General features: G+C 36.5%; 1 protein-coding gene across 1 annotated transcript in view; it reads right to left on the reverse strand.

Annotated features, from left to right (window-relative positions):
• Positions 1 to 997: 997 nt before the first annotated feature.
• The window catches only part of FAM204A (family with sequence similarity 204 member A), a 36,828-nt gene continuing 19,083 nt past the window's right edge, over positions 998 to 18,742 (reverse strand). The window contains exons 7-8 of the mRNA XM_058544098.1: positions 6,155 to 6,261; positions 998 to 5,866 (exon numbers count right to left, since the gene is read on the reverse strand). Of these exons, the coding sequence (XP_058400081.1) occupies positions 5,815 to 5,866; positions 6,155 to 6,261 (159 nt within the window). The 3' untranslated portion in view covers positions 998 to 5,814. The remainder of the gene's footprint in view (positions 5,867 to 6,154; positions 6,262 to 18,742) is intronic.

Here is an 18,742-nt window from a genome sequence, read left to right on the forward strand (position 1 = left end):
ACTGCTAGCTGGTTACTAAAATTTATTTCCTCTTCTTCCTGGGAAACAGCCAGTCTACATTTCCCAGTCTCCCTTGCAGTTAGTGAAGAGAAGTAATGAGCGTCTAGCCAGGACAAAGTGATCAGAAGCAACGTGTTCCACTTCCAGGCCAGGCCCAGAACTTTCCATGAGTGTTCCTCCACGCTTTCTTCCCTTCTGGTTGACTGAGATGGTGACACCCAGGGTTACTGAGGAAAGAAGGTGAGTTGCTGTCAGCTTGGGTCTCTGAATGATTGCATGAAGCAGAGCCCCCTGTTGAGAGGAACATCCTCCTCTGTCCCACGAGCAAGAAATAAACTTCTATTGTGTTTGAGTCACTATAGTTTGGGGGGCATACTACGTGTAGTAGTTAACATTACCCTAATATGGGCAGGCACTGTGACACCGGCATTCTCACATAGAGGAACGTGCTGACAGTCTGAGAAAACCTGTAAGCTTAAAATTACCAAGTCCCGTAGAAAACAGCTACATTCACTCCTGAGTCTTCCCCACCAATGACCCTCACCTCTGCAGTGAGCCTAAGAAATAAGGTGAAGGTCAGGGTGTCAATGCCACTCCCTGTGAGGCGAGCATGTGTGGATCAGTCACTAAGCTGGTGAGCAACAGGAGCTAGCCACCCAGCTAGGAAACTCAGCAACCTGGAGAGAATGCAGACCCATGTTAACTACAATTTTTAAGTCTAAGTCATTTATTACATGTAGATTACTTCTTTGCATTTAGTCACCGATTTTCTAATAGTCCAAAAAGTCAAGTTGTCCAAAACATGGTTTACATATATTTCCCATCAGACTGTGCTTATTCATCTTTGCATCCACAAGAGTTAGCTTACTGTCTGACACACAGTAGGTGTTCAGTAAACGTTTCTCAGACATCATGAAGGGAGGAACTCAAAGAAACACAAGGCTTCATTGTTTCACTATTCCTTATGACATTCATAATTACTTCCTTTAGTATCATCCACAATACAAATGAAAACACTTTTTATTCCAGGCATTCATAATTGTCTACTATCCATCAAACAGTAAATCATTTATGGCTGAGGCACATTCGGCCTGAAGATAAAGTGATATATTAACTTCTTGATCAGCTGCCAGAACTTACAGATGAATATGAAACAGACATCAATAATTACAGCTTGTACTGGAGCTGCTGGTTTCTAAACCTTTAAGTTCAATGAACAAGTAATAACCGGACAGACACACCCTCCAGAAATTAGAGGTGGGAAACAATTACCTCATTCCACACTTGTCACACAGCAGGCCCCTGCAGCAATTCAGCAAGAGGCAGCCCATGGGCCCCAGAGGAGGTGTGGGCTGGGGCTTCTCGAATGATGCCAGTAAGTAGGCACAGGAGGAAAGCTGGCGTAGCAGCACCCAGGAGCCGCAGGAGCCGAAGCTTCTCTTGGGCACTACCCTCCCTTCCCCTTTCATTCCCTCTTATCCTGTGCTTCCTTAAGAAACCTTGTCCAGATATAAAAGGCAGGTACCTAAATTCAAATTTTTTTAAAATACCATCTCACTTGGAAAATTTTTATGCTTTTTTTTACTTGAATCTAAAAAGAGGTTACTAATACTAATAAAAAGATAATTATCCCTCAGCAAATTCTTGCTTTTACAGGCACATCTAAAAACACAGTGTACTGCATGGCATTTAAGACAGTCCTACCAAAAGCCTGTGGTTGTGTTCCAGGGATCAAGATCACAAAAGCCAGTGTGGCAGGCAGCTATCTGACAGCACCACTGTATTTGAAAAAATTCTAAAAAAACAAACACATATCTCCAGAATACTCACAAGTGAGTAGAAGGAGATACTGCTGAAGAAGCAATACACTTTACCTTAAGACTAGAGAATAATGGTTTGGCGGCTCCTTTCTAGGTTTCTTCACGGCAATCTTGATCCGCTACGTGCTGCCATGTTCTTGACTGGAGTCCAGAATCCCTTCCCCACTAAGTCTTTGGGTTGATTACAGCTACAACCCTGAGAATGTGTGTACGTGTTTTTCTCTTAAAGTGAGCAGTGTGGAGGGAGGAAAATACAATAAAGAATAAAGAATGCAGTTCTGCTCATTTTATCAAAATCTACAGAACATCCCAACCTCAGAAATGGAAAATGGGTCTTACTGTCTCAGTATGCTACAGAATTCAAGAATGGATGTACATTCATAAAATAATCTTTTGATAGTTCACTGAAATTTACTCTAACATATATTCCACTTTCTAGCAAAAGGTATCTCATTAATTTAAATCTGAAAAGCTAGAAAGATGCTCTACTGCATAATAAAAATTAATTCCTTGAAATGCATTGCCATGGGCTTATAATGCCTTAGACTTTTCAAAGTACTCTTAGATCCGTTACCATGTTAAAAGTCACTGATGCCACAAATACCAATCTACATTTGGTTTTGGAAAAAGATTTTCGTGTATTTTGTCCAAATATTACTATTTGTTCATAAAAGTCAGGGCTAAGACTTTAGTAGAGTGTAAATTTTAAGCCGATGAATAAATAGTTGGCTTGAAAAAATATTAAATTGACACGCAAAGCATTTGTTGCTCTGCCAGATACTAAAAATAAAAGCAACTTCTGCCAACATGGAAAAATTTGAATTGTTTCCATTGGCTCTGAATTTGACTACTAGGTTTCACTAAGTTAATTTTCCAAAATGAGGTCTGACATAACATTACTTTGTTGCCCTAAACCTTATCTCTTAAAAAAACACACACAATTGGCATCTTATTTAAATATCAACCCCATACAATATTTTTTATAGTGTAGCAGCACACACATTTCTAAAAAAAGCGGTATCTTTACATAACAAATGAAAATTTGGACATTTTGAAAATTAACTTTCATATTTTAAAGAACTCAATTCAAACTTGTCTTATCAGAGCAAAGAATAAGCTAGTTATTAAAACATTTAAAAGATAACATTTTAGATAAAAGGTATCAGGGAAATTAGCAGATTTTAATGTTGAGGTTCTAAGCTACTACTCAAAGTTCAGACAACATTTCAGTCCTGTCCTTTGGTCTGCCCCTCCCTTAGCTGTTGTCTCTCTAAAAAACTGTGTGTTTAAAATATGGAGTTTGAGATTTATGATCAGTTGCAGAAACCTGTTTAACAGGTTGATGATTTACAGTTTTGGCCAAGGTATTTAACTGTCATCAGAACTAATTATAACAAACCTGAGATTATATATTCAAACTCTCCTTTTGGTGAAAAACATAGAATGTTCTGCTGAAAATCAGAAACATCCTGAGGGCTCCCAAACAAGAATGTACTACCAACTTCACTTCTCAGAACCAGTGCTATAAAGCTCAAAATTACTGTTCTTTAGTAAGTTGTTTTAGCCTGAAGTACTTAAACAGTAAATTATAGTTACATTAATGCCATACCAATGTCTTGAAACATATTAATCTCAGTTAACAATAACTGACGTTTACATTATTAATTTAATCCAAGCATTCTGGTGGTAGTAAAGGCACATGTTAAAGCTTAGGAACTGAAGTTATTACTGATGGAAAAAGAATCCTTATTCTGCTGTGACCAGATGGAGAGGACAAATGACTACACTTTTTGGGCAACATGGGTACTCTAAGAATAATGTTCCCACTTTATTGCTTTAATGAGTAAAATGTCTAATTCAAATTAAAGCTGATAAAATAAAACTAGTCCCAAACAACATGCCAGCAGGGCTAACCCAAGACAACTGGTCCCTGCCTCTCCCCCAAATCCTCCCCCCTTCTTCTGCTGTACCATAATGTTTTGGAGCTTTTTACAACCCAGACGCCCAAAGAGTGGAGACTTATGAGATATGGCTCCCCTTATCAAATGAGTCCCCTGCTACATGTGACTCTACCATAATGCCTTCCACTCAGTTAATATGCTCCCACCTACATGAGAAGCCTGAGTGGGCAATCACTGGCACTGGCACAGGCTGAAGAAGGGCTCCAACGGCTGGACTTCGGGTCTGAGGCTCCCAAATCGGACTCTAAAGAAGGCCACTCCAGCAAGGCCTCAGCATGAGCAGAGTGGTGAATTGTGCCTGCAGGGGTCACTAAGTGCTCTAAGGAAGTGGACATGGGCAAAGAACAACGAGGCAGAGACAGCAGGGAAGGCCTGTCTTGGGGCCCTATAGGTGAGAATACCCATACTACCTGCCTGTTCAAACCACCAAACTGTGGACTGGATAGTTCCCTCACTATCCACTGGATTTTTGGATGGATTTTTTAGGGGAAAAGTTCCTATACTGTAAGCCTGTATTCACCTATTAGGAGTCTGAAATGCGATGATGTAGGTAAGCAGTATATGATTTTATCTACAAAACCCAATAGGGGATATTAAATCATAAATTATAAGATTTTCCAATATTTGGTCTGGAAACGTTTTCATGATGAATTCTATAAGTAGACACACAATCTCCTAAAATCTTGCTTTCTCTTTATGTGCTTTTCTCACCTAAGTGGAAGCAAGATATGATTTTTGATCTCTTAAATAGCAACTAGTTACTCACTTATCCCAGAACATAGAAAAAACATTAAATATGCCACCATAAATTAGTAAATTTTGTTACTATTGTAAGTCTAAAAATAATAAAATAATAATAATATAACTATAATGACTAATTTTCTATGTTCCTGAATTACTATTATCAACCCATAAAAAGTTTATCAAACAGCTAGAAAACCTCTGATGCAAAGGCTGAGAAAGGGAGTGAACTGATGAAAACCATGATAAGCAGTTCGTGACCTCTACTGAGTATCAAGTAGGGAGGTGCCAAAATACCAAAGGCTGCCAAAAACATCAAAACATCTAGCTGTGGTCTTACCAGCTTATATGATTTCTCAAAGCCCCTTCTAGTAACGTCTATGAAACACACATCTAATGAAAACTACTTCCCATGACACCAATCCTTTCTTTATCCTCATTAATTCATTCCATCTTTTAAGAAGTAACAGGGAAGATGAGTAAAAACAATCAAACCACATTCTTAAAAGGTTCAAAGTTATATTGTCTGGAGTTATAACCACCTAATCAACTACACTATGTTCTCCTCTAAGAACCATCACATAATTTAAAGAATGACATGGCTGAGAGAGATATTTAGAAAGATAGTTCTAGGCAGAGTTGAATTTAAATCATCCTCCAAATACTATATTCTGTCCTTTTATTATTGTAATATTTTACGTGAAGGTACACAAAAATAAATCAATTGTTTTTATTATACGACTGTCAAATATTAACTCTACTGCCTCCAATAAAGAATCAATAATTACTTTTATAACATTAAGATAATTAGAGTCATTTGTAAAGACAATATCAATTGAGATGTTCTTGCACTTATGACTAATCCATTATAAACAAATGCCAATCTTAAAAGCACAATTCCAGGATAAGTACAGTTACACTGAGCACAGATAAGAAAATACAAGGAGCTCATTGACTATGCTACACCAAATGGATAAAAGTAAAATTGATTTTGTACTGGAGGTCTATATAAATAAATAAATAAGATTCTATCCTTTTTTTCCTGCATGTCTGCTTAGATTTCTTGTATCAATAACAAAATGCTCTATTTCATTTACTTCAATAGGATGAGCTTTTTAGAAAGAGACTGAAAAGATTTGATAATCAACTCCCAAATTTTATGCTTATTTTTTCTACTTCTATCAATTTTCTGACATAGTTAACATAAGCAGGAAAATATTTTCAGTAAATTGAACAATTGAAAACTCAAGAGAAAACTCAAAGACTCAAATGTCTTGAAGAACTCTGGCAAGTTACATATATCCCATGTTGCTTTTGGTTTCCCATCTCTTCTTTGCTTCAAACCTGAAATGAAGAATATAAAAATCTCAATTTATTTCTAAATATTTTACTAAATATGTTTACTAAGTGCTAAAGTAAAATAAACTTAAAAATTTTTCAAGCATACTCCATTGATTATGAAATAAACATCAAACAGATAAAGAAATGCTCCATATTCATAATCTGATAAACATTCAGCAAAGATATAAAAAATAAAATGAATAACAATTACACACAAACTGGATTCACAAAATGTATCACAGGATTTCCATGAAAAGTTAGTAGAATTACTACTAAAAATCTTAAACTCACCCCCATGCAAGTTTCTTCTTTTTTCGAGCAACCTGTGAATTTTCAGCATCCTTTTTGGCTTTTACGAAGTTGTGGCAGGCAACTGCTTTCGCAATTTTTACACCAAGCTAAGAATTACAAAGGAGCAAAAGAAAAAAAAAGTGAAAATAAACATTCCAACTAACACAAGAACTACAATAATACAAATCCTTGAGAACTTGTGGTTAAGAAAGCCATGTCTACAAATTAGAAATTCTTACGCTCAGGCCCCTGGAACAACCAAAGCATAAAGAATGCATAGATGTGGCCCACATTTCCCTTCCCTCCCACAGACCCTTTCCCTAGTTGTACCAGCCTGCTGGATGGAAATCCTTCCCAAACTGAGGCCCCTTGAGGATCCACAGGGTTGTGATGAAGATCTTCAGGCTATTTCAGCATTTCAGTAGGCCAAACAGGAATTTACCCCTGATAAGGCTGCACAGACTGACAGAGACATCAAGTTTCTTTGCTCTGGGCTAGAATTACAGCAACTCAGTATGGTCACACCAGCTATCTCATGCTGATCGGAGGCTCTGATTGGCAGTCATAGATGTGATTAATAAAACATGGAAAAGCTAATTACTTCATAAACACACTTTGAATGATGGGCAACAGCTTTAATTCACCGATAGAAAAGAGAATATAAGGGGTGCTAAGAGGTGAAAAGGCTAGGCGCCAGGACCACGGTACCTAAGTGTTCCCTCTGCTGGTCCCTCAGTTCATGCTCCTCCTTACACTCATCTGCCCCAGTCCCATAAGATCCAATCAAAACAAAGCTTCCTCCTCCCCACCCCATGAAGTCTTCTCTAACTCAACCTAAAACAGCCGTTGTTCTGTATTTCTCCAGCCCTGCAGCTTCTATGCCATAACCTACAGTTACCATACTCTGCTCTACCCTGCTCTCTGGCTGCACAGCTGTTTCTCCGGCTGCACAGCGAGTGTCTCCAGGACAGGTATGGTGATCCCGTTTTCGTGGGCTGATTTTAAAAATGCCCACCTACGTGGATGGCTCAAAAGTATCTCTTAAGAACCCAAGTTAAAAACAAAGGCTAAAAATCTCTTTCAGGTGTTTCTTATCTTTTCTATCCCTGTGCTCAACCTAATACCTATTAGTGGACAGCAGACGTGTGGAAGAGAAGAAAGGACCTGGAAGCCACGCTCAAGTCAACATATTAAAGCCCAAGTTTTAGGGATCTGATTGCCAACAGGGAGACAGGGTAGGCGGTTACAAGCACATGTGTAAGGAAAGAAGCCAAGTTAGGAAGGTGAAGTTTGGGATGCTTGACATTCCTTTCAGCTTATCCTGAAGAACAGTCTCCTTTAGGATCAAACAAACAAGTAGTAATCCAGCACTGAATGGGGTTTATAAAAGAGCAAAAAAAGAGCTGATCTTTCAGTCCAGGAAAGAAGATATATAGAGAATGAAAGCAAATGGAAGCAACCTGACAATCAAACCAAGGTACTGAGTTGGTCAACACCAACAGGAAAGCCACTGAAGAAAGGAAGCTCACTTGTAACTGGAAAGCCACCTTGAGAAAGCAGAGCAATCTCAGAGTCTTCTCAAAACTCAAACCAACATTAGCAGCACTACTGTCATCACAATCTTTTTTCAAAAGGACAACATTCATTCAACAAATATTATGAGGGCACACACGCATTATTTTGCCAGGCACTGGAGATACAGCAGTGAACAAAACAGGCTTATTTTCACATTGAGGGGCTGGGGAGAAAGGGGTGCTGTTACATGCGACTGCTTCCATACTGGCCTTACTCTCTCGGTTTTTTCATTTCTAGTTCTTGATCAGAGAAAAGGCTAAGAATCAAAGCGCGTTAACATCACCTTTTCAGGAGAAAATGAAACTCTGGAAGGATGCTGTGCCGTAATTTATCATTAAGATAGATTTCCTACCCAGTGAAAAACTATCCATTTGTCATAAATGTAAAAAATCAAGTTAGCACCTGTCAGGTTAGGCTGGTCAAAACTGCAGTATCAAACAAATCCCCAAATCTCCCTGGCTGAACTTTAATTTCTTGTTTCACTTAAAGTCAGCTGTGGCCTGGCAGGGCTCTCCTCCATTTTGTGGCACCAGCAACTCAAACATGTGGTTTTCAAGTTTGCTGTGGCAAAGGAAGAGTCAGCTGGAGGGTCTCACACCGGCTCTTAAATGCTTTGGTCCAGAAGTGACAGACATCATTCCTGCTCACAGCCCTCTGGTCAGAATTACTCACACAGTTCCATCTAAATGCAAGGTGGCTGGGAACATGGGGTACAGCGGGATACTAGGGGAGCAATAATAAACTGTCTACTGTCATAAAACGCAGCTTGCTACCTGTGTTTAAGACGTACGCTAGGTCTCCCACATTCATGCAGAATATTCAGTCTCTTCTCTGTCTCCCACCTCCAAAAATCAAAACAAGAACTCTGTACTTTTTCTATTTAACTATATTCCTATGCATTATATATGAAATGCAAATTTGATATAAAGTTTTGCTAAGTCCACCCCTGCAACAGAAGTCCCACTCAGCTAGTGTATTTCAATTGAGCCTATACTTTGAGTATGAAACAAAAATGACTTGTACCATATTTAGTTAATGGTAATTACATGTACCATTAATCATGTGACAAAATTATTTTCTAAAACTGTTGTAAACTAAGATGTAGCTTAAATTCTTAGCTTATTGAAATTTCCCAGTATGGGTTTTCTAGATTTGGGATAGACAAACCAAAAAGTATCCCAGTGTGTCTGGACACACAGTCATTTGATCTAAATGAGACTCTTCATCTCAACATGGTCATATAATCCAAGAATGTAAAGCTTTTAGTTTTCTAGCAACGTTAAGGCCAAATCCAGCACAATCCGCATCACAGTAAAGATTTAGAGCATACAGTCCATAAGACATAGTATAAATTTGTTAAAAATAATTCATTATTATATGAAACACGTATTTACATAAGAGGACTCCATCATTTTGTGACTACGTAAATATAATAAACGACTGGGTACATAGGCAACACTTTCACAGACCTGTTTGTGTAAAAGGTATATTTCCTAACTGTATTTTGCCTTAGGTTAGGTTAAATGGAATGTTCTTCAGCTGACAAACATTAAACAAGCCTGGTCTATGTATATTAAAGAATCTTTTAGCTTGTAATGATGATGAAGAGTCATATCAATTTTGTGTCCTTCACACGCTTAAAATGAATGTGTTTCACTTATTCCTGAAAAGAAAGAAAAAAGAACGAAAGTATTTGGAAATATGAAAGGATAATAAGATCTTCTATGGAAGAGACAGTTGAGAACAAACACATTTTCCCCAGTAAAATGACTAACCCGAGTTCCAGAAGATAAAAGAATATCATGCAATGTTTCAGTATTACAAACAAATAATATAAGCCGACAAGAATCCCCTTCTTGCTTCTGTAAAAAGAAAAATGCATCTTCATGCCCAATGTAAACATCACAAAAGCTTAGTCAATGGTTTTCATATTAAAAACCTGTTTTGGGTCATCAGATAACTATAGCAACACAATGTGGGAAGAAATTTTTTTAAATGAATAAAAATATATACAGAATTTCTTGTATGTGTAGCCAAAGTATCAGCATTTTCCATACAGAATATCCAATATTTTGCTGCATTTTAATTAAGGTGTCTAAACATTATCACAAAGAACTGCAAATTGGTCAGAGCAAGCAGTAAGGAAAATTAAGCTCTAAAGGCTTTTTATCACCATATTTCAGGAACCAATGGTGTAAAATGTTCTAATTTGGGATATATTAAAAGCCATAAAAGGTCTTTCAAAAAGATTAATGGTACTTTGCTTGGATTTAAGATAAGGGCTTTAGCTGGTTGGAAAAGCTGGGCCCTGGCTGGACCCTTGAGGCATTCATCTTTACAGCCACTTGGAAGATTTGTAAAAGCGTCTGCATAACCTCAAGCAAATGCACTACGACATTTTTTTAATTCCTTTCAATTTTACAGGTTTAGCATGTGTAAATCATATTGGGTTGTAAAATAGATATAACGGCACATCTTGTAACATAGTAGAGATTTTTAAAAGACAAACTTTCAAAATAAAGTTAGTTTTTCTTGCTAAACCTTGTTATTCTCAAGTTTGCTGATAATCATTTGAAGCATCTGATTCAAACAGCTTAATCTCCCGTAACTGTAAACTTATCCATTTCATAAAATTTTTTACTCATCTCAAAATTACTAGCTTGTAGCAGATTTCTGAAGTTTTCCTCCCTTTTGAACACTTTCAAGGCACTTATTTAAAAATACCAATTATCATACTTTAACTTTTTATGGAATAATAGGTCTCTATGAAAAATATTTATGCTATTCTCTTTTGTTCTTTAATTAAATGAAAACAGATGTTTTCTGAAGTAAAGCGGAACCATTACTGGAGTACTTAAAGTGTTAAGGTCTTTAATTTTTATATCAGTTTGGTCGACAATTCCTGATTGTCTTTACTCAAGCTCAACATTAATGTCAAGCAAGTTACCTAGGAGACGAAAGAGATCAAAGAGACAAAAACCCCTCCAATGTCTGATTAATCAAGCCTGCAAACAGCTTATTTCTTTTAGCCTGCATGCAAGTATGAAAATGAGATTCTGGGAGCCGAACATTGTGCAGATTTGTTCATTCTTATCAGAACAAAGCCAGCGGCAGCTTATTTCATGGATCATTGGCACTGTCATCAGTGCTACACAGAACGGGTGACAGCTCCTCATTTTGAGGCTTGAACAAAATTAGCAAAAAGTCGGCACAAATTAGCCTCTCATCTTTTTGGTAATATGACATTATTCATTTACTTTTTATCCAATTTTTAATTTTTTCCTTGTCAGCTATCCCTTTCTAGTGTCTCTTGCATGGCATCAGAAAATGCCTTCTTAAAAACAAGCAAAGAAATAGCCAAAGTTGAAATAACATGCAAAGTTCAAAAAGCAAATAAGAAAAAGCACTTCCAATGACTGATAATGCTTTATTTTCTCATAACTTTCAAAACTTTGCACTAATATCAATAAACAGCTCAGAACACCATGCAGTTAAGAGGTTTTATAAAATTGGTAGTATATTTCAATAAAGAATATGATGTGGCTAATGTGTTTCACTCAAACCACAATTTAATATGCTATGTGCTATAGTAAATTCGGGATGTCTACATTTAGATTGGTACCTTTCTCTCCATGGTCATACCTGAGATGCTGAAGCTCTGATGACAGCAAATAAGCTATGCCATATCCAGTCATTTAAACTCTGACTCCAAATCAAGTCATTTTCTGTTATAGGGACTAGCTTAATTTCATTGTCATCTTAAAATGTGCAAGCACGAGTGTACTACATATATCTATGTGTGTGTACAATTGCACAAACATCTATTACTTATTTTTATACCTACAATTTCATATCAATTACACATGTTTTTTATTTCAAAGCATAACCCAAGAAATCTTGTTTTTAAAACACATCTTAAAGATATATTTATATACACACATCACATATATCATGTATATACATATATAATTCACTTTGCAATTTATTAAAAAAAATGTATTTGGTCCATGAGGTATGAGAAGATATACTTTGATTCATATACTCAACTTTGATTTCACAGTGAAAGAGTTTATATAACACCTGTTTTAATGATGACTAATAAGGCTTCAAATTATATGTAGATTACAGTATTCAAAAGGAGGGAGAAAAGATGTTATACTGTTGCAATTACTCCTGGATATAGACATTTATATTCAAGAAACTTATTCCATTCATAAGGGAAGAAAAGCATTAAAAAATTAACCATAAGCTGTTAGATGCTTTACATAGTTCCCATAAGAAAGACAGTTTTTTTAAAGAACTGTAGTACTGTTTTCAGCAATTTCTTTATCTCTGTTCTTCTAAGTAAGAAAGCTTATTAACAAGCTTTGAACTTAAAATCACATTTACAATAATGTGCCATCAACAGTTTTATAAGCTAATTAGAAAAAGATTAATTAATGACTGGCTGCTAATAAAATGGCAATCATGAAGAAAGAAACCAAGGGTGCTAAGCTTCAACTACCACCAATTAAGAGCTAATTACAAACAAATTATATATGTGTTTTGCTGTGGGCTTTAATTTACTAAAATGGTTTTAATTAAAAGAGAAAACATGCTGATTAATTGAACTGCAGAAAAAATCTACAGTATAAACTGTGCTTTGTCTGTCTCTTTAATTAGACTTGTAACATCTGAAATCTTTTTAAGGTTTGTTAAAAGCACAGATAAACATAATTAAAAGAGAGCATAAGGAACACCATTCTAGGTGATCACCCAGTCATATCCCAAAGGTTAAAAGAAAACATCCACAATGGAATGAGATCTAAGTAAGCACACCTAAAAACCCATCACGCAGGACCATTTTTATTTTTCTCGTGTTAAAATGCTCCAATTTCAAGGCTACACACAATTTCTTATGGGAATGAACAAATCTTTAAACTCAATGTAAAGGAATTCAACTAGGTCTTCCCTTACCTGGACAGGCATAGCTTATTTTTCATACATTGTGCTAACTGTTCACCTATATGAAATAACTGAATCGCTTCTAAGAACTGAAGAGAACAAGGCTTCAAAGAATTAAAATCACTGTTTAAAAACCCCCGGACTATGTGCAGACTACGAAATGATACACAGAGGAACATTTAAATTAAAAAACCACTGAGAAATGACCAAAGTTAATCAAAGTGAGTCAGTTCTAGAAGATCCTTCACAGACACACACGCCCCTCCCACGGCAGAGCACGCCAGCTTCCCCAGGTGGCTCATGAAGCTGCTGACCAGCAAAGCCCACTCCGTGAGCACTCTTCTCTCCCGAGCCCTATATTCTTGCCCTTGGCTAATAAGTGAAATATACCACAAAGAAAATGGTCCAAAATGCTACTGTCTAACTGGAAAAGAAAAAAATAAAGAAAAAGTAAGGGACTGAAGGCAGAGCAGTAAAATTCCAAAGAGGGACATAATATATATTTTGCCAGAGAGTTTGCAGGCATTAGATGACTTTGTGTGAAAAAATGTATTCTTCATATATACCCCTGGTACTAGCAACAAAAATAATCTCCTTTTTATAAAAATAAAATGTTGAAATGCAGATATTTAATTTAAAAATTTTAATATACAAATGAGTAATATTTAATGCATTTTTATTTTAATCACTCAATCTTCAGTGGCTAGAAAGCACAATAATTAAGAAAACAGAAAGCACCTGCCTTCCTTTATAGGGTGGTCACGGGTTCCAATGATAAATTCTTGTAATACTTAATTGGAATATATGTTCAGTTTCGTATCTCAACAAATCGTTTTACCTTGGAAACATGTTTGTTAAGATATTTCTACCCAAAGAAAGCAGTTACAAAAATGGGAAGAAAATAATTTTGCTCTCTGGATTATAGATTACAGGGTTTAGAACTACAAGATTTGCTTTACTATAGTACGTCTTTCAATTCAGGTTTTGTGTGTGTGATGCAAACACGTTTCCTAAAATATTAGAGCTTTGAAAATAGCACTGATGAGAAGTTACTTTAAACTTACAAGTTTGGCAGTATCTCTATTTCAAAAATTTAAACAAATGTTTCAATTTTGAACTCTAGATATGATAATGATCCAGGTACTTTGATAGGTAACTCTGTCAAAATTGTATTATTTGAGGGGGGCGTAATTCAAGCTCTTATTCCATCAAGACAACATGGCATGCACATCGACATGAAACTAGTAACCGAAATGAAAAGGGTGAATTGTAGCCAGAATCCTCTCAGGGAAACCGAAGCCAAACAATCAACTGCAGGGGGAATTCCGCACGCTGGAGCGAGGCTGCAGCTCCCAACGCATTTCTGAGAAAGAGCCACTTCTTAGACGTTAACATAAAATGCACACTATCTCCTCAAATGTGTATATACATCTCTCTTCAACGAGAACGCCTTCACATTTTCTAGTAAATTGATCTAAAAATAGAGCTCAAGCTACCAATTAATAATCTGCCTAAATTTAGAGAGCATTTAATTTATTTAGCTAGGAAAGAATACAACTCAATCAATTCAAACATTAGTTTTTAAAACAAGCCATTCCTACCTTTGTTTTTTACATATTAACAAACTATTAATACTTCAACATTATTAACTTGTTTTGAATCCAAAATTCTAAGTAGTCTATTTAATAAATTTAATAAAATTAAAATTAAATTCTCAGTTTAATTCATACTGCCAATGTAGTATTTATTTATAGCTATAAAAAGAATACTATTAAAATGAGATATTATTTTTTATCATTCATACTTGTCATACCTTGGTTAGGTTTTAAATAAATACTGTGCTCAACAGCACTAAAGGCTGAAGTCATTGTCTTAGACCTCCATTCATAAGTTCAAGCAAAAGAGCTTTAAAATACGAAAATATTCTATCATTACTCCAAATTGAAAGTTTTTGGTCTTCACAAAGATGGCAGCAGATTACAACCAAAACATCTCAGATGTGAATATAAATACCTTGCAAACTGTAAAAGAACAATATGACTATTCTTTCTAGGTTACATAAAATGGTTACAGTGTTATAACATGAAGTCTTGATGTTTTCAAGGAATTAAGTTTAGTTGGTGCTGCCAAAGACCATCCCGTTTGCGTCACTTATGGAAAAAGTAACCTATAAAGGGCCTGAGCTATACAAACCTCAAACAAAATTCACAGACAACCTCTCTTCCCCATTCATTTCTTCCCTGACACTGTATAGGTACAACTGAAATCAACCTGAGCAACATATCTAGTTAATGTAGGTGTGACTCATTCAGTGGTAGAAACTCACACTGCTGCCAAACCAAATTGGTTTTTATGTACAGCAGGCTAACATGAAGATGCCTAGAGAAAAATTCTCTTTCCAAAATGTGAGATTCAACCTAAGCACTGCCTACATAATTAAATCTAGGCTTTAGCATTTAATTTTAAAATAGTTGTTTCTCCTGATTTCTATAAATTGGTATGATCTGGATTGTAACAAAGATAACGTGTCATAAAAGACCAGTACCAGGGCCGGCTGTGGCTTAGCGGTTAAGTGCTCGCGCTCCACTACTGGCGGCCCAGGGTTCAGATCCCGGGCACATACTGTCGCACTGCTTGTCCCGCCATGCTGAGGCCGAGTCCCACAGACAGCAACTAGAAGGATGTGCAACTATGACATACAACTATCTACTGGGGCTTTGGGAAGAAAAAGGGAAAAAAAAAGGAGGAGGATTGGCAATAGATGTTAGCTCAGGGCCGGTCTTCCTCAGCAAAAAGAGGAGGATTGGCATGGATGTTAGCTCAGGGCTGATGTTCCTCACAAAAACAACAACAAGAACAAAAAAACAACAAAAACAAACAAACAAAAAACAAGAACAGTACCAAAGGATGGCATTTTCAAGGATCACTATCAATGAATGGAACGTACTTCCAACTCAAGCCTGAGGTTAACAAGTCACACATACGCTCAAATACTTGGGGGGCGCGGGGTATTGTGTGTGTGTGTGTGTGTGTGTGTGTGTGTGTGTGTGTGTGTATGCGTGTGTGTGTGTGTGTGTGTGTATATATATATATATAAATAAGTTTTTAAAAAAACAACTTTTTTTCCAAATTAGGACAGTTTCATCAAGTATGACAAAAACCCAACTATATTTTTCCACTTCATTTCTCCCCCAAGATTATTAACAAAGAAGTATTCAATCAATAGGAGGGACGGTCCCAAAACAACCACATTATTACACAGCAAAACCAAAGATGATAGCACAGTCTAGGCTTCAAACATGTGAACTTGAGCCATTCCCCCAAATCAGATTATATACATCCTTAATATCATTGTTAATTTACGGGAATGTAATTCTGGAAAAATATGCGCCTGATGTGTCACAATGATAGTGCACTAACAGCCTTATTTTGCCATACCGTTTTTTTTTTTTTTGAGGAACTGTTTCCAAGGACCATTCTCAGACATGGTTCTACTTTTGGCTTCATTTTTCTCAATACTGATGCTGCCCCATTGGTTTCACAGGCTTATAAATGTTAAACATCAAAAATTAGTTTCACTTATTATGGTTGGAAAAGGCTTTAAGAACTCTGGGATCTATGCCTCTGAGCAAAGTCTTTATCAGCAGGTCCCAGTCACTGCTTCTTGAAAAAAGAAAATGATACTGATTAAAAACCAATATACCTGATTTCCAAAAGGACACCTACCACGCACATAATACATTTAATTCATAAAGGGTTTCGGCTCCAAACTCACAATTACTTACTTCTCAAAATCCCATCCCTCATATCCATGGTGACTGGCACCAAGGGGATAAATATGAAAAATTAAATCTCAAACTAAACTATTTATTCAAGAATTCCATCTTGATTACTTTAAGTTATTCTTCATGGGTGCTTAATTAACATGGCATCAGTATCTTTCCAATGTCTCTGCCTGAACAGCAAACACTTTCCAGATGTTTTTCCTTCATACAAGGAAAAAAAATAGGGCCCAAATTATTGTTTTTTCTTTTAATCAGAATTCTTTAACCCCACACTAAATAAGTTTAATTTATTTTACTAGAACAAAGCATTACATTTGTATGGAAGTAAAAAGAACACTTTAGAAAAATGTTTACTATCCTTACAAGTGCTGAAAATATCATGTATTTCAAAGCAATCTTATTTGTCATAAAGTGTGACAGGAAATAACTTTTAAAATGAAAACTATCTAGTCAATATTATGCAATTCCCATTTCTAAAATAACAGTATGACAAAACAAAACACAAAAGTGGAAACCTAATACCCTCAAAGGAAGCACACATTTCTGAGGCCTCTGAGGCACTAGTTCTGTACATTCTGACAGGCAGCTTCAAAGGCAGAGAAAGGAAAGCTCACAAGCGAACAGGGGTGAGGCAGACAAGGTGGGAGTTAACATGCAACCGCGGGTGGACACAAGGCCACTGGTGACCCCATCCCCTCCCAGTGCATCATTCAGGAAAACTATATCCAATTCTCAACTGTCCAGGTGTACTGAGAGACTGAATGTGAATACATAAAAGATTCTATAATCCAATATCTCATTTAAGCCAAATTTTACATTGGTTTGCCAGGTGAAGATGAAAAGTACAATCAAATAATATTTTAAAGATCTAAAGTCATTTGGTAGCCACCATAATAATAATTGTCCCAAGCAGGAAAAGAATCAGCAATAGATGCTAAAACTAGTGAGTAAAGTATAATAAAAAACAGAATATTTACAGTCTCAAATTATCTCCCATCTCTGTAAGAGATACTTATTAACTACAAAAGGAAAAACACTAACGTTATAGAGGAGAAACCTAGAGACACCACCCTAACTAAACAATCAAAGTAACATCATCGATAAATGAGAGAGATAACATGTTCCCCCTGATATCTTGCATGGAGAAGGACAGAGCACCACTTGTGATATTCCTGCCAAGGATGCATAACCTGAATCTAATCATGAGGAAACATCAGACAACCCAAAACTGATGGACATCTTACAAAATAACTGGCCTCTACTCTTCAAAGTACTGAGGTCCTGAGAAGCACAGAGAGACTGAGGAACTCTTCTAGATTAAAGAAGACTAAAGAGACATGACAACAAAACACAACATCCTAGACCAGGAAAAAGAAAATTTTCTTTTGCTATAAGAGAAATTAGTGAGACATTTAGCAACTCTAAACAAGGTATATAAATTAGAAAGAATGTTAAAGCAAATGTTAGTTAACATTTCGAGTATCTAGGTAAAGAATATAAATAGGAAATCTTTTTACAAATCTTGCAACTTTCTGAAAGTCTGAAATTATTTCAAAATAAAAGATTTTTTAAAAAATCAAATGTGTTCAACTCATAAAATTCAGCATTACTAACTTACCCTAAAAAAGAACACAGAACCTGCAGTAAATTAAATGCTTCTCTCTGAATTCCCCTTGCCTCAGGAGGGGGTGCTAATAAACAAAGACAAAAAAAAAACAGCCACCCATCCACGGATCACGAGGAGCCCACATTTTAATGCTGTGGACTAGGTTCTGCGTTTCTCTTCCTTCCTTTTAGCAAAGCAAAGATCTGAGGAAACTTACTGACCTGGGGCCTCTTGGTGAGTCACAGTCACCTTGTTATTTGGAAGACATCACAAAATATACAACTCTTGGGTCTTCCAAAAGGAAGACTGGACAAGCAATGACAATGGGACACCAGTCTGTTGAGTCCTATGATTCCTGAAAGAGCAGTCAAGATACAGAAGTCCATAGTGTTTCCCAAGACAATCAGGCAGCCATACCCTAAGGCCCTGCTGTTTTTTATTACATGTCTATCTTTAGCGTTACTGGAACCATCTAGTCAACTCAGAGACCAGCCCCGTGCTGGCCGTACAGGCATCTGCTGGAGAGCACACAGTAACAAATACCCAGAATTTTAAAGAGATTCAAGAGACATGTGCTCCAACATGTGGCACAATATGTACTTAAGTACCAGCTCTCTAAAGTTTCTCTCCTGACGCAAATGAGGTCGATATTCAGAGCAGGCTGCCAAAAGCTTCCAC

Source organism: Diceros bicornis, chromosome 6 (assembly GCF_020826845.1).
Source record: "Diceros bicornis minor isolate mBicDic1 chromosome 6, mDicBic1.mat.cur, whole genome shotgun sequence".
NCBI lineage: Eukaryota > Metazoa > Chordata > Mammalia > Perissodactyla > Rhinocerotidae > Diceros > Diceros bicornis.